At 43.4% G+C, this 17143-nt stretch overlaps 2 protein-coding genes across 5 annotated transcripts in view; one reads left to right on the top strand and one right to left on the bottom strand.

The window, feature by feature from the left end:
• Positions 1–17143, bottom strand: part of rac1a (Rac family small GTPase 1a) — a 32850-nt gene that overhangs the window by 7973 nt on the left and 7734 nt on the right. For 3 of the 4 annotated variants that reach the window (XM_086016674.1, XM_086016671.1, XM_086016670.1), the window contains exons 3-5: positions 16006–16167; positions 15784–15912; positions 13705–13851 (exon numbers count right to left, since the gene is read on the bottom strand). The gene's annotated coding sequence lies outside the window, so the exon portion shown is untranslated. Of the gene's footprint in view, positions 1–6803; positions 6987–13704; positions 13852–15783; positions 15913–16005; positions 16168–17143 lie in introns of all 4 variants that reach the window. The other variant, XM_086016673.1, reaches the window with a different exon arrangement.
• The window catches only part of cyth3a (cytohesin 3a), a 25947-nt gene continuing 8804 nt past the window's right edge, over positions 1–17143 (top strand). Inside the window, exons 1-7 of the mRNA XM_086016668.1 lie at positions 1–378; positions 12717–12799; positions 13405–13469; positions 13604–13670; positions 13789–13907; positions 15837–15917; positions 16024–16136. Of these exons, the coding sequence (XP_085872794.1) occupies positions 360–378; positions 12717–12799; positions 13405–13469; positions 13604–13670; positions 13789–13907; positions 15837–15917; positions 16024–16136 (547 nt within the window). The 5' untranslated portion in view covers positions 1–359. The remainder of the gene's footprint in view (positions 379–12716; positions 12800–13404; positions 13470–13603; positions 13671–13788; positions 13908–15836; positions 15918–16023; positions 16137–17143) is intronic.

A 17143-nucleotide genomic window follows, 5' to 3' on the forward strand; every position in this document is an offset into this window, starting at 1 on the left:
GTGAACGCACTCGCAGAGGATGAATCAGACGAGAGAGGCGGGGGGGTCGGTTGAACAGTCTCGTCGCGGAGACACACTACCATTTCACGCGTCCTTCCTCACAATTAAGAATCTGATTAACATTCACTCGGGAGCACATCGCTGCCGCTTAATTTGCACTCGTGTGGTGCCTTCATTTTCGCCATCACCTGCTTACGTCAGTCAGCCGCACACACGCCGGCTTGTCACTGAGGAGAGCTAAAAAAAAAAAAAAAAAAATTTAAAAAAATCTAATAAGAGAGGGGATAATAAATATTTGTGTGCGTCCTTCTGGACACACCTTGAGGAGGACTGCCCTGTCTGTCACCACTCCAATCAATATGGATGAAGACAATCACGGTAAGGATGTTTTTCCTCATTTACCGCTCGCTCTCTGGCATGGATGGACGCCGTATGTGTACATGCATGCACTACTCAAATAATTGCACAAAAACTGCTCCTTCTACCCCCTGCAGGTAATTCCATTTCCTTGCTCCTTGCGAGCATGAAAACAAAAACATTCATTTGTCCGCATTTTGCCCCCGATTGCATCTGTTTGAAGCCCTTGTTGCAAAGCTTTAAAGTCTCTCTCCCGCTCACACAATCTTCTATTTGAAGTCTGCAAACTGGGTGGAATTGATAAGATACATGGATGGCAGCCAAGCAAAAAAAAAAGCTCGCTGCCTCCTTTGTAGTTTGCTGATGAAATCCAGTGCCGCCGAATGTCACTTGATAACAGAGGATTAAACAAATACATGGAGTGGCAAAAGTGTGTCATGGAAAGCACTTGCTTTCGCTACGAGCCAACACATAAGATGGACTTTTTCGTAACCAATTTGTAATATGTATTATTTGCGAGACCAGACTTAGAATCATAGAGCAACTTTGTCGCATAACGGAACTGTCAGTATAATAACTTTATCGAATCTAATATTTTTGGGTTAATTCTGAAATAAGGTAGCGGTACTCAGATTCAAGTATGTGTCTAATGCCTGGACACAAACGTTACTATAGACGCCAGATGGCAGCAAATCACGTTTTTTCTATTAGGCAAGGCTATGAAGCTCCTCCCATCACTTCCACATAGTGCAATGGTTTTATATTAGACATGGCTTTGACCTGAGCACAGTAACAGCGGATAGTGAGTTTGTCAGCGACTAATGGAGGTTCCCCTCAAAAATCCTCAAATGCCAAATGACAATCAAATAATAACTTTATTTTTTATTTCCAACATGTATAAAGCAAAGGTTAATGTGCTTTGTAAGATTCATGCGAACTGAACTCAATTTCCATCAATTGCCTGTCCAGCCTGTACAACTGAGCTTTCTGTCCAATGCATTCAAGTTCAACAAAACAGCAATTACCAGTAATAATTTAGCAGCAGTTCTGCCCAATTACATGTTGTTTGTCCAAAACACACACACACAAAAAAACCCCCCCATAAAACTGCTCAGTGAAGTCAAATGGAAAAAAATGCTCTTAAACAAAAAAATTCTGTTGAGAAGAAAATAATTTGTCCGAAAGCAAACAACCATATTTTGCCTTGATTTGAGTTGTTTTTTTTCAGTGCTGGCTGTCGCTTTGACCGCAACCAAGCACTGCCATCCGTCTGCCTCACTTATCACGCATGCAAGTATGGCCTCCAGCAGATAATCCCAACCACCTTCAACGCAAACAAAAACAGGCTCCAGTCTGATAAGAGTTTGTCGGTTAAACTGTGGGAGATTACCAAGAGTTGACAGGCATCGGCATTGCCACTTCCCCATTTGACGCCCCCAACCCCCACCCCACACGCACGCGGTCATCTGGATGCACAGTAAACCATGAAATTCAGGCCAGACTCATTTCATTAAGCCTAATATACGATATTATACTAATATTTCAAGACGCACATGGAAATGGTCCTTTGCTCATTAAGACCAAGTGGCATTTATGATCTTGGTTGTTTTTACAATCTTGCATAAACTCAGTGGGATTAAATGTAGCTGAAAGTGACCCTTGAATGCCGAATAATCCGGACGTTGTTTCGGGGCCTGTTTAAAATGACTTCATCAATGAAATATTTAATCAGGAGTTGAACTGGACCACCATTATTTGTCCTACAATGATATTTAGGCTTCTAATGCTCTAGTTTTGGAGGAAGTCTCTTCTGTAAGGTCTGCGCGGTGTTCGGAGTTGAAGACTACATTTCGAATAGGCGTGAATGTGACGACTAGTTGTTTGTCTGGACTGGTGACCGGTCCAGGTTGCACCCCAGATCTCACCCGAGGTGACGAAAGCGTCCATAATTGCGGATGGATGCCACAAGATGGCGGCAAAGCACTGCTTTTGTCTAAACAAAGCTCCTCAATTCACTTCAACATTGTTCCTTGGCATCAAGATGCCACAAGATGGCGGCATAGCACTATTTTCACCTAAATTAAACTCCTCAGCTCACTTTAACATAGTTTCTAGGCACCAAGATGCGACAAAATGAGTCGGCAGCCATAACGACGACCATGATGAATACAAATACGACGCCCTAGATGTAGCATATCGCTGTGCACGCTAAAGATGCTAATCCATCCGCTTACCATTCTGGAGGAACTGCAAACCGAATGCTTAGTAAGGTGGGGGAACTCAAAGCTCTGATAGACGTGCGTGCCAAGCTTTATTTTAAAAAAAAAAAAAAAAAAAAAAAAAAAACACTCCACATATCTATAAATGTACACCATTGTAGTCAGCGTCGATCATGTGACGGGCTGTCAGAGAGCGCCGAGACACGCTGTTTGTGATCAGACTGGAAGCAGCCCCTGCGCTGGATGAATTATTCAGATAACTTAGCATAAATGTTCAACTAAAGGGGGCGTCGCCTGACCCTCACTCAGTTGCTCGCACGGTCACCGCTCGCTGCGCACGTCACTTCAACATCGCTCACGTGTGCACCTTCATTCCGGGAGGGGGAGGCGGGGTCGGTATCGCCCGCGTGGTGTCGCGAAGGCCGATAAGTTTGTCAGCGCCGGAGTTTGCCGGCTGAGAGCGGATCCGCGGCAATATGTCACATTCCTGCGCATCTGCGTGCCAGATTGCTGCTTCTTTGTCAGGCTCTGCTGCTGTCACTGCCAACAGATGTGATGAACACGCGTGTCTATTTGCCACCATTTCTATGTCCGGGGTACAGCCAGTGCGCAAACTGTGCAACACATGCTCTGGTGTGAGAACATGAGTACACGCTCCCGACAGATCTCCCATTTTTAGTCGAGCTGATAACTGCAAATGTAGCATCAATGGTTGTTGCTTCTTCTTAGGAAAATATTGGTCATAAAGTTATTTTCAACCACAGCTTATACTGATTTCTCGGTAGCTTCAACTCATCAACACGGGTAGTTTTTAACCCCTTGTTGGATCAAAATCTTGTGCTGGGTCAAATCCTCAACTCAAAGCGCTGGGTGCTATAAATAACCCAGCATTGGCTCCGTCCCTTTTGGACTCAGCACTGGGTTAGCGATATCACACAATTTGGGTTACTTTTAACGAAGCGGCAAGAGTCAGGAACCGTAATCATTACAGACATGCACTTGGTATCAAGGTTGAGTACATTTATGGGGCTTAAAGTCAATGCGCTGAGAGTAATAAAGGAAAAAAAAACAAACGAATTTGTCTTTAAGGGCCACTATCTTGTATTTTTGAAAAGTGGGATTTGAAGAGTATATCTCGGCTTACCAAATGTCATGCTTGCGTTTCTACTTGAACCATTCTTTCCGCTCCATTATTTCTAAAATCGAAAGACCAGCCCTCCCATCTTGCGTTAGTCGAAGTGTCTAACATGCATTTTTATTTACCGCAAATAAAAAGTAGATTAGCTCCACAGTAAAAACAACACGACTATCCCTTAAGGGCTGTCATACTGTAGATAGACGGACGGAGTCATGCGGTCCTGGGAAGGAGGTAGTGCACAAACCTTCTGCACTTCGGCCTGTTTTTTGCAATCAATTTCTTATTTATATGTGGAATAAAACCATCCACTGTGCTGATGTGTTTTATTTGCACTGACGACTGGCCTTGGTCGTTTTATATTTACTGCGTATCCTGAACAGAACTGCTGCAGTTTACATAAAGCACAACCAAGGATGCGGGCGGGTAAGCAATTTTTTCCAAATGTGTTTTGATCTTTCAGCTGGTCGGACCTGCCTTCGAGGGTTCAGACAAACGCTGATTTGATGGGAATTTTTTTACATACAATATGTATATTTTGCCCAGGATGGAATAATCTTCGTATTTATGTTGTTGCGGATGCGATGATGAAATTCCCAGTCTGTACAGGTCAATTTCTTTCAGTTTACTTGGGGCGAGGCTAGCAAGTCGTATCTAACTGAAGAGCAGCTGTTTTGAAGGGCTTTTTAATGGTGCACAATTTTCCGTGTACCTTTCTTGGCAGTTTTTTTTTTCTTTCTTTTTTCTAGTTGAACTTATCGCCCTCAACCTAACAGACATTGAACTGCTGGGGAAAAAATAAGACAACCGAAGGCGGCGTTTGTAAAAGCCTGAATCCACTCACTGTATGTGTGACTTCTTGGCATCCAGCACGTCGCCTCTGAGGGAATTAGAGGGTTGGAAGGGGAAGTTGTCTGATTGGGGTACGCTCTTTGTTGTGGCTGCCGGCGCACTGTGTGGGAGGGCACCAGACAGTCACTCGGGGCAGCTCGCCATTGGAGGTGGACTCACTGATAACGACACTCTCTCCGCCGTTTTATTCAATCAAGTCGAGTTTATTTACGTAGCCCCAGAGGAGAGGTGGCAGTAAAACAGGCCAAAATTCAGATGCTGAAGTCGTGTTTATGACAAATCCACTTGTAAGTAAATTGCAGCCGTGTTCAAGAAGTAGAAACAATCAATCAATGGTTTGAGCGTAATCATTTTAAAATGGACGTTTTCAGGTTTCGCTCCCACTTCATTGCACCGACCGCTCCAAAATGGGAAGATTTATCAGTATCAAACATCAATATGAGTTGCAGGCGTTCAATAACAATAGCTCAAACAAAGCGAGTCAAAGGAATCCATAACTCTCCGAAACAAAACACTCATGTAATGGATCCAGTCTTGTGACTGTCTTTGTTTTCAAGTCGAAGTCGGTTCGAGGGGGGCGGGGGGGGGGGGGGGGGGGGGTTGGGGGGAACAAAAAAAAAACCTCTTGATTTCCTGTTAATGTCTGTTGTTGGCCCGGCTGCAGGGAAGAAAAACGCTTTGCTATAAAAGCATCGAGCCAGATTGAATTCACCCCATCCAAATGTCTTTCAGCCTGTCCTCAAACAAAATATGCCTCCTTTGTGCGTCGAGCGAGATTTAACCACACAACAATCCTACCCCAGTCGCGTTGTCGAACGGCTTAAGAGTAGTTTTTTTTTTTTTGTTTTTGTTTTTTTAAAGACCGTCAATTGCTTTTGACTGCCAAGATTACCGGGTTTGTGGGGCAACAGTAGAAGATTAAATATACTGTATGTTATGGCACATGTTCCGCGCCGAACGCACCGACCCAGATAGCGACAGCGAGCGAATGAGCGAGCGGGAGCTTGTAAAAGACTTTACTATTAAGAGCTGAGAGAGGAGACTACATATGGAGCTGATTAAGAGAGAGACTGAGAAAGCTTCCCCGCATGTTCCCATCACCATGGTAGTGTGTGTAAATGTGTGTGTAGGTGGGACGGGTTCGCCAGTGAGGCAACACTCAACAGAGAGGTAGTCTCCCGTGGATTTATTGCTCGTGGAAAGGAGAAGTTCTCAAAGCCTGTGCGCCGGAGGGACGGAAAAGGCGCTGCAAAATTGACGGGAATAGTAACGAGCGGTGCGCAAGATCTGCGCAGCGGCGACAATTCCACACACGTCTTAGTTTGACCGAATAAAATCTTGATGTGCAAAGCCATACACCCCAACGCAGGTGGACCGGAACAGGGAAAACTACGTTGTTGTGCCACTGCTAATCTTGCGGCTAGGGACCGAGCCTGTGGCAAATCTGACGAATTGACCCCGACCCAAAAGGTTAAAAGTTGCCTATAAATGCCACGATAACGTTAACTAGAAACTACTACTTTCGTGTAATTGAAGCTGCTCAACTCATGTCAACATACAGTTGTGCTTTGACAGCATGATACCACTAAGTGATGTCAAAGCACTACTTGTGTCTAAATGAATCTTCTCAACTCACTTAAAAGGAATTCAACCCAAACATATTTTTTTTAAAAATATGTCCCCAGCAGGCCCACTAGTTGAAACATGGCATTCTGATTAATTGTGCATTTGTGGAATATGAGTTAAGCAGCAAAATGCACCCGTTTTTAGCCATGTCAGGGGACGGCCATTTTGTCACTTCTGTCAGCTGAAAATGACATCACAACTACTCAGGGCTCAGGTAACGACCAATCACGGCTCAGCTTCAGAAAACAGGTCAGCCGTGATTCGTCGTTACATAAGCCCTGAGTATTTGTGATGTCATTTTCAGTTGACAGAAGTGACAAAATGGCCGCCCCCAGACATGGCTAAAAACGAGTGGATTAACTCTTATTCCACAAACACAATATTTAGCAGAATGCTTTGTTTCAACTACAGGGCTTGCATAGAACATATTCTTGAAAAAAATACGTTTGGGTTGACTTCCACTTTAAGGGTCCAAGCCCTCTCAAAAAGTGTTATTCCTATTTAAAAAAAATTACTTGTTAAAAAAAAAAAAAACATTTTCTTTTTTTTAATATATATTTCTTGGCTCCTTTAGTTGTAATGGAGAACTACACTAACACCCAGCTCATTCTTACCTTAATAAAATATCCTGGCGCACATGTATTTAATTTCCGGCACTTTCTTCATGTGCAAGTACATGTTTTCATTCTTCCATGTGACAAGGTGAGCGCATTTGCATTTGACGTCAGCTGATCCATGCATAAGATACAAAGCGGATGCAGCACAGGTGACACGCCGCCCATGCATAAGCGGCAACCCTGAAAGGCAAGGGACAGCGAAGCCCGTCAGCTGTGCATCCCGTCCGGCAATATCAGCGGACTCGTTTGCAGCAGAGATTGCAAAAGCATTTCAAAATTGCTTTTCAAGCTGGATACACATCGCAATAATGTCGGCGAGCTTATCGGGCGGATTATGACATTCACTCTGCTTCCTGTCCGTCACTTGACTGACGCCTGGAGCACGTGTCAGCACGTCAGCGTCCAGGACATCGCGACATCGGTTTGAAAAGATCACCGGCCGCAGTGATAAAAACATATTGTTAAACATTGTTAAATCAATGCCTCTATTTTGTGTGTCGTGTTGCAAAATGAATCCCTCGCATCTCCCGCTCGTCTAAAAACCTGCACGGTCACTAATGAGTGAGAGACAACAGAGATGTTTGGACTGACCCTAACCCTGTCCAGATGGAGAAGAAAAAACATCAGCGCGTTTTATTCTCAGGCCGATGAAACCCTCGCATGATGATTGTTTTGGCCTGCCAGCATGCGACGGCAAAAGCTCTCAGATCCTACCATCGATTCGAACATATTATCATAGCGCTGATGCCGAGCAGATGTGTGATCGAATGAGGACATCACGTGCGGACCACCCCCACTGCAAATGCGCTCTCAGCTGGAGGTCCCCGTCCCCAAAAACGGCAGATTAACCCGAGCAATCAGCTTGTTTGAGCCCCATATCCTCTGTGAGGTAGTTAAAACGAAAACTAGAAGCTCCCCAAATCTTTCCTCTCACGCAAAGAGGAGCGCGGCAGCTTCTGGGGAATGACTCAAATCGTGCTATGTAATGTAAGGGGAGTAAATGCAATGGGACTTATCGCTCCGAATAGGCGCGGTGCAAAACGATAGTCAGGGTTTTGCCTGTCTCAAATTAATAAAATGAACATTAAATTCATGGCGTTTGACTTCATTTCAACGGTAGAAAATAGCAAAGTCAAAAAGTAAATTGCTCTTCTGCCTTCTCTCTGTGACGCGCGCGCCCTCATGATCGACGACACGGCACTCGCACGTCACGTCAGCCCGACCCCAATTGCTGTCTGTCATGATGACTTCTTTAAAAGATAAATGAATACAATTCAATTAAATATAAAAAAAAAAAATAATAATAGTAATTCTCCCCTCCGTGCTCTTCTCTGATGTGCCTGCACTCACGGCTGACAATGAGGCGCTCTAAAGCCAGTGTACTAAATCTAAAGCGAAGATGCACAAAGACGCATTTTGGCAGTAAAGGCATAGCTGGCTCACTGCACTGATGCAAACTCGTCATCTTTTATAATGCAAAAAAAAAAAGAAAAAAAAAAGAATCATCAGCCAATAAAACAGTCAGTACAAGAAGCAATATTTATGCACAGTTAAGATCCAGCCCCTACTCCATCATTGACAGCATTGCAAGTCTATGAATAACATCCACCTCCTCCAATATGATGACATCCCATCATTTTTTTTTGTTTTTTGTTTTGCTACTTGAGTCTGAGTAGCACAAAACAGCAAACGGCCTATCTGCTGCTCCACGTGCTTCCTTTTTATCCAGCCGAGGCAAAGTAGGTTAGAATCGGGCAGCTGCAACATCCGCGTATAGGCCGGCCATACATCACACTTCCGCTCGTATCGGGGCTTTACGGGGGAGGGGGAGTGTGCGGGATTAGTGCCAGCTGGCCTTCCCATGTGTGTGGTGTGTGAGTGTGTGTGTGTGTTTGTCTCACCACGTCTGTCTATACGAGCCGGGTTGTAATGTGAATGCTTGTACAGTGGGAGGCAACGAGGGGGAAGTGGCGGGTTTTAGATTAGACACCCACTTGTTTGCTGTACTGGCAAAGCGGAGCAACAGGGGTCATCTATTTTTTTTTTTTTTTTGGGAGAAGCATTATAGCGCGTTAAGTCGCTAAATAAAGCCAGGGAACCATAGCAAAAATCCACTCCCAGTCATACAGCAGCCCGCGTTAAGTGAGCGTGGGATTTTCACTCTCTGCAAGCTCCATGTGCTCCATAAAAATGTTTCCCAACCTTTGCTAAGCCAAGGCACATGCTGGATTTTACATGAGAAAAAAAAAAGCACACTATAGTCATCATCATTATTCTTATTATTACATACTAGGGCTCTGCAATTAATCGGCCGGCCAATTTAATCGTCTGATATTAGCGCTATTAAAATCGGCAAAAATTGGCCAATTCTGTCTTTTTTTTTTTTTTTTTTCCATATCAACACATTACAAAATAAGACAAAGACAATGACATTCAACCCACCCCCCGACCTCCCAAAAATGGCCAATTTTTAAAATCTGTTGTAAAGTTAAATACTAAAGGACAAAGTATTGCAAATTAATTCACACCTTTATTTTTGTCAGCATTAAGTGACCGGAAAGAAATGATTTTCAATTATTTTATGCTACTCCTGCTGCTTTGAAGCCCATTTGCATTTTGGCCAATCCGCATGAACAAGCGTCTCCTTGCAAAAGTTACGAAAGTGAAGATTTGGGTGCATTCGCTTGAACCAAAGCAGTTAAAGCCAGTGGGTGGTTTGGTTGGAGGACAGTTGTTCGCTTCGGGCGCACAGAGAAGCAGGGGATTTACTCCTCAAAAGTCGATTTAGGGGGATTTGTTTTTGGGGGGTAGTGGGTGAGATTACGGAGGGAGCCTCTTGTGCGGTTGGACACATGATGGACTTTAAATCTGGGCTCTCTCTCCCCGAAAAGTATGGTACTTTTCCAGAATTTTGAGTCAAAACTGAATAGTGGATTTTCCAATATGCAGCTGGTCACGATGACGCTTGCTGTGTTATGAAATTTGAGTGGATTATCAATATGGTAGTCCCACGCCTTTTTTCCTCTGCTTTTTGAAGAAACCCAATTAAGAAATGAGTCATGGAAGGTCACTGATGGAAGTGCGTTAATAACGGAATTGGCAGAGCACCTCTGCAGAAAAGCCCCTCCACCGTTTCCAAACAAGATTATCCACTGGCGCAAAGATGTGAGCGCTGATTGTACAGTCGATTTTATGAGTTTGGAGAGACCAATAAGATGCAGCGAAGAGAGGCCTGGCTTGGAGGATAATGCCAGCGGTCGGATAATAATGGCGGTGGGCTTTTATGGCAGGGAGCAATGCGTACCGTTTATTAGATTTGGAATGAATCAAGATTGTCATCATGCGTGTTGTTGTCGTGAGTAGACATTAGCTCATTAGCTAATGTAGGGCCTGGGGCATAGACTAGAGGCTTCGGGATGCCTGTTCTTTGCACATCATCGGTTTAAATAATCACCGTGACATGCGTTTCCATATTTTGTTTGGAGTTTTGCTGATTGAGTCCTCTTACAGTTTACGTTTCAGCCTCAATGGTTGTGATTAGCTTTCAATGCAAAGATTTCCCTGCAAATAATTAATGCACACAATATTGTGTGAGCCCGGTCTAGAATATGACATAAAAAAATGTGATTTAATACTCAATAAGGCTTTAAGGCTAGCATTTAGCTAGCTAACACATAATAGAAAACGCCATTGACGGGCTAATGATTAGCATTGACACTTACTGTTTTATAACCCTACGACAATACTCACAGCCATATATTCTTTATCCTCTGCGAAAAATCACCAATATCATTGCACCTTACTGAGTCGCTGACAATATTGGTGACTCGACTTCATTTGTGTCTGTCGAATTGTATTTTATTGGCCCAGGTGGCCAAACCAGGCACACCAGGAGGAGCAGCACATGCATTTTATGCAATTACGATATGACTCTGCTTTGATATAATAGATAGTGCTATTTTCCCTATTTTAAAAAAAACATGGCATTTTTTTTTTTTTAATATATAGGCTGCTGTAATGGCACTTGAATTTAGTGTAATGGGGAAAGATGATTTGAAATACAAGTGTGGTCATGAAACAAGGCAGGTAAGACATTACCAAGTGACCCTAAAAAAATTCAGTGATAGTGAATGATTTGAATGATGATAAATCATCTGCCTGATTTAATTGACCAGGCCAGCAACGTCCGCGCAAAGTTGGAGCGGAACCCCGCCCCCCCCCCCCCCATAAAACTATGAACAGCATTAAAAGTTTTTTTCTATTATGAGCCCTTAATTGTCTTTTAACATCCTCCACACGCGTATTATAGTGCCGGCGGTAACAACCACTAATTAACATCTTTATTTTCCATCCCTCTGTCGCGGTGCTTTGACTGCAGATGGGAATAAAACGAAACGTTAAGACGTGTTAAACGCAGGTCCCGCGCAGGAAATCCCACAGCAGTAACCCCCCCGGGCCCCCCAGTTTCCTTGAGTCTAAACACAGTGCTTCAGGAATACGGTCCATGAGGTCATTGAAATGTGTGGCAACTCTTCCCCTAACAAGCTGTCAACGGAAAAATGGGATTCCTCTGAGCCGAGTGACCTTGTTTTACTTATCTTGAGGGAGTGATGAAAACTGGTGACTTTTTTTTCCTCTATCGGCTCCCTCCGCAACATGTAGGCGATATTAGCCCCGTGGAGGGATTTGTGCCGCTTTTGCCTAATGAAGAAAGATCAAACATGCTGAGATTTTACTCGTTTTCACATTTAACAGCAATTGAAATACCGTGCTTGATATGTCATTTTTTTTTTCCTTGATGACTTTTCCCAAAATAGGCCCAAAAAAAATTAAAAACATTTCAACGTGTTATTCTTTTGTAGAGGTGCTACAAAGTTGTACAGGCTATTTCATGTCTTAACCGTGCGTTTTAAATCAAGGAAAATGGTGGAAACTGGGCAACTATACACAAGGAAAGTCTAAAACGCCTCACGTAAATTGAAACTCGCTTAGTGTGAAAAAGCTGCGAGCAATCGTCATCAAAATATATGTTTAACCTCTAATAATATCAGAATGATCGCCCCAATATATGGGGTTTTAGGGACTGTCACACAGATTAATTAATTGATTGTGTTTGTTAAAAAAAAAAAATACACGGGAAGAGGATTTTGAAAAAATAATCGCGGAAAAAAAAAAATTGCACTTGGGATTATTTTTCTGAATTGCTCAGGCCTGATACAGTTCCTAATTTGATACAAACGGCAAAATGTTCTCGGCTTGGCTCTCGAACATGCTATGTGAGCATGTGACAAATGAACCGCATGTACTGCAAGTATAAACCGAGGGCGTGATGTTATTTTCCTCCCAACATGTAGGCGATATTAGCCCCGCGGAGAGATGTGTGCCACGTTAGCCTAATGACGCGAGATCAAACATACTTAATGTGCCTTAGTAGGACGGATTGAGATAAAGAAGTGACTCGTCCGTTCTTGCTTTCTCATATTTTCCCGCGAGCTGGAAGTTAAATCCCGGAATCCAGTGTCATATGAACTCATCTGGATTGCTTTTATTAATAGAATTATCCCTTGGGCCGAGTGGAGAATGGGGGAGTGGGCCAAGTCACTTTGAAGTGGATTAATTAAAACCCTTTGCCTCTTTCTGGAGTTAATTAAGACTGAAGACATCGCCTCGCTCCATCGAAACGAGGTGAAGCGGCAGCGATCGGCGGCAAAACACTTGTTTTCCTTCACGTTTTGCTGATCGTTCGCAGCTCCGAGGTGCCGGATTGGATTCTCTTTTCCCTCGACTTTGCGCAATCCCTCGATTTTACCTTTTGATCTTCCCGTGTTGTCGCCCGCCTGCACCGGAGGATGTGAACTGTGTGCAAATGAGTGCGCGCTTACGCGCTGCCTTCTCCATCGTGCGTTTCAGTTCCCGAGGATCTCTCCCTGGAGGAGAAGGATGAGCTGTGCAACATCCGGCGCAGGAAGAGAGAGCTGCTCGACGATATTGAGGTGTGTGTGTGTGTGTGTGTGTGTGTGAAACAATGGCCGACAATCGTTTTGCAACAGGTTCACGCGTTCTATTGCGATCCGTGACAAAGAGCTGTAAAATATGCCTCGACAAAGATCATTTCAAAAGGTTATACACAAAAAAAAAAAAAAAAAATACTGGGTTGTTTTCCTAACCCATATCTGTAGATTTGGAGCAGATTGGGTTACTTTTACTCACGTTGGGTTCATTATTTGGACCCAGCAGATTGGGTTGAAGGTTGGATTTGGGCGGGTTGAAAAGCTGAAGCTGTTTCGCCGTTTCTTCTTTTACTGCTATAATGATAAGCCGGTAATCGATTTCTTGGTCACTTGCTGGGTAAAATCCTCAACCTAATGTGCTGGGTTTAAATAAGCATGCGCTGGTTCTGTCCTTGTCGGGCCCAGCGCTGGGTTCGCGATTTCACCCAATTTGGGTTACTTTTAACCCCGCGGGTTAAAGACTGTATTACCTGTTCCCCCGCTACACTACATTGCAGTAGCACAAATGAACTATTGACTGCAATACTTTGCCTCATTTATACCAAATGCCGTTGCAACTCATCTGCATCCACATTTCCGCCACGCAGAGGTTGAAGTTTGAGATCGCCGAAGTCATGACAGAAATCGAGCAGCTGACGTGCGTCGGCGAGAGGTAAGGTTTCTCGAGGCGTGCTACTCGTTCACATTTTTGTGACGAACGTCAGCCAACTCAGATCTTGCATATTGGAGTTGTACTCCGACTAGATCCGCCAATTTCCTAACTGTCCGTGTCAACAAATCTTCCAGTAAAACATCCCAGAGAAACAAACAGATCGCAATGGGCAGGAAGAAATTCAACATGGACCCTAAAAAGGTATTTTCTTCTCCTCCTTCTTCACTGTCCTCACCTTTGCATCTTGCCCAGAGGCTCCAGCGAGTCTTGAAATGCTTCATGTTAGTTCTTTGTCACTCCTCTCCGCCCGCTTCCCCAGGGAATCCAGTTCCTCCTGGAAAACGACCTCCTTCAGCACACGCCAGAAGACATCGCCCAGTTCCTGTATAAAGGCGAAGGTCTCAATAAGACCGTCATCGGAGACTACCTCGGCGAGCGGTGAGGCGGCAAATCTAGTTCAGTGTCTTACTTGAGACTTGTACTTTGCTCCAACAATTTCAAAATGGGCATTGTAGAAGTGTTTGAATGGGTTTGAAGCCTTGCCACTTGGCATGTTTGACCGGTGCCATCTTGTTTTTTTTTCCATTTTCGGAAAAGAAGTCCCGAAGGGGTAGAATTAACAAGGGTTGCCATGGTAGCCACTTTACAAGGTCACCCAACACTTTTATGATCATATCGTTTTACAGTAGTCCAAATGGGACAATAGTAGCAAGAATTCATTTCCATGCCATTACGCAACTATTGTAATTTATTTTTGGTCACTATGGAATGGGATTAAAAACTCAATAACCAACAAGCAATACATTGCCGTCAGACCGATCATCTTTCTTTTGGTCCGGGCAAAACCTCACTCCCAGCCTGCTCGCCCGAGTTGAGACAATAAAACACACGTTTGATAATAGACGGGAGGGGGGGAGGGGGCACCCAAGTGGGGGGGCCCCTGGTTACCAAAAAGCTTCATTCATGTTCAAAGGGGCCACCTAGCAAACAAAAATCAGAATGAGGCTTGACACTCTCTAATTATCAGTAATTGGGCTTTTGCATGAGGCAGGAACCTATCATTACATGCTGAGGAGGGGAAACAGCAGGGAAACAGACAGCACTGCACAACACGCCGAAAAAACAGTAAGCGAGATAGGAAAATAGATGAAGTCAATTTCATGAAGTTAAAGGTAATGAGGTCCAAACGTTTCCCCTCCAAAAAACAAGCGGCGAAAAATCGGCCGATTTTTGCAGATTTTTCTCACTGTTGTAAAGTTAAACAAATACTAGAGGGCAAGGTAAAAGAATCAAATATTTTTCCTGTAATTCATATTTTTGTTGTAAGCAATAAAGAAAAGAGTTTATCTTATTCATTACGTATTTTAAAAAATGAATCGGCTGATTAATCGGTCATCTGAATTTTATTCTGCCAAATATTGGAATCGGCATCTGCCTCCAAAAAAACATATCAGTTGGGCCCTCTTGTAGAAATCCTCTCCATTATATTGAGAGACATTTCCATCGGCTTTTTTAGCCTGTTTTAACGACATGGTAATCCTGTAGTTCTCATTTGTAAAATCTTTCATGAACAAATTGTAAATCATGGTAAAGCGACAAAATTGCACTTGCATATCGGAACGCGTCGATCAAATCAAATATCCAGGGGGAACATCGTCTACGATCACAACTTTCTCGTTATCTTTGAATCGGCAGAATTTTTGTTATCAGTCTTGTATCGATTCTCAAGTTCAGTGTACAGTTATTCCCCACTTAGTCATGGTTCACAAACGCCACTCCTGTAAATGCCTCCATAGCCATGTCTAAATAGGAAGGCACCTCTGTGAGAATGATGCACCTTTCTTCGGGATTAATGTAAATGCTTCAACAGCCGACAAATGGAAGGAGTTGTTTTTGGCCTCATTTTGTCTGGCTACAAATGACTTCGAGAGGAAGAAATCCCCCGCGCACTCAGCCAGAGACAAAACAACCTGCAGTCCAAATAACCGAAGAATGTTATTGTATCAGAACTTTGCTTAAAAGACCAAATTCTTCTGGCTCGCAAAAAGACGATGGCGGATCGTGTAAGCGGAGGACATGTTTTACCGCAGAACCCGCCGAGGGCCCAACAAACCGCAATGTGTGTGGTTTTGGGTTAAGCTGTTTTTCATAAGTCTGGCACATGCGCCACTGCCTTGAGGGGGTTGCAAATGCAAAGCACGGGCCAGCTGTTTAAATTGCTTCCACACGCCACCTCTCAGCATCTTGTGCGAATAAATTAGTAATCATGACGGGAATGCTGAGGAAAGACCCATTTCAACACCTGTTTACTTACATATGGACTGCGTTTTTCTTTTCCGACGTGGACTGTGTCTGCTCGCTCACCAGGGATGACTTCAACATCAAGGTGCTGCAGGCTTTTGTGGAGCTGCACGAGTTTGCTGACCTCAACCTCGTCCAAGCGCTACGGTCAGCGGAAAAAGAAAAAAAAAAAGAAAAAATATGTCGTTAAACACATCCTGACAGCTCGTGACACCAACGGAATCAGCCCTCTTACTTCCTGTTTGTCTTCCAGGCAGTTCCTGTGGAGTTTCCGTTTGCCAGGTGAAGCTCAGAAGATTGACCGCATGATGGAGGCCTTTGCTTCGCGCTACTGCCAGTGCAACCCCGGGGTCTTCCAGTCCACAGGTATGTGAGGCCTTTGGAATGAGCTGGATTCCTGCATGAATTGGTCACAAAATGTGAGTTGAGATTGACCCAACTCACGAGATGGCAGCTAGTGAACAACTAACTAACAGCTAACAAATAGCATCGCTATAGTGGTGTTAATTGCCACCTGAATATTTGAAGAAATCAAACGAGAATGGAGACAGGTAACAATACCCATGGGCATATATTATTTATCCTCTGCAAAGAACGAGTAATAATAATGTGGCTTACTGAGGAGTAACTTTCGACTGTTTCCATGTATTTCCATATGTGGGTGGCCATAGCGTAAACACCAGAAGGAGCAGTACGATGTCCATTGAATGAAAGCAAAAAAATGTGGCAGAAACAACTTAATTCTTTACATTCTATTTATTTATGTCACTACTGTATGTTATTGTTAATTACAATACCACTGCTCTTTGTCGGGGTTAGGGACTGAGCCTGCCTGCGAATAGTCAAAATCTGTGCATAATTGACCCCATTATTTATGCATCACAAAAAAATAAAAAACATTTTAACCCACTTTAATTAATTGTATATTTTTAAACCTAAAACAATTAGGAAAAAATAAGAATAAACCTCCAATAAGGGGTTTCCATGAAAAATGGGGGATGCCCTCCAAAATAAAAAATAAAGAAATAATACCATAAAAATGATTGAAAACCTTTTTTTAATGGATTCAATTCATTGTTTTCTCAAAATTCTTCACTCAGAACCCTACAATGACAATATGAAAAAAAAGTTTTGTTTTATTTGAAGATTTTTGCAAATGTATTCAATATTAGAAAGTGGCCCAACATAAAAAATTGTGGAAAAATTCAAGCACTGTCAATACTTTCCGGATGCGCTGCATCTGCACAAGTGGAATTTAAACCCAACAGGCTAGAAAACATGACAACAGGATGCACTACAAGCGAAGGCCATTTAAAAAGCATCTCCGGCGGTAAGCTGCAAGAGTTGCTGTAATCAAGGCTCAATACGGATCG

This window comes from Filicampus tigris, chromosome 19 (assembly GCF_054856515.1).
Source record: "Filicampus tigris isolate MCC_2025a chromosome 19, RoL_Ftig_1.0, whole genome shotgun sequence".
Lineage (NCBI taxonomy): Eukaryota > Metazoa > Chordata > Actinopteri > Syngnathiformes > Syngnathidae > Filicampus > Filicampus tigris.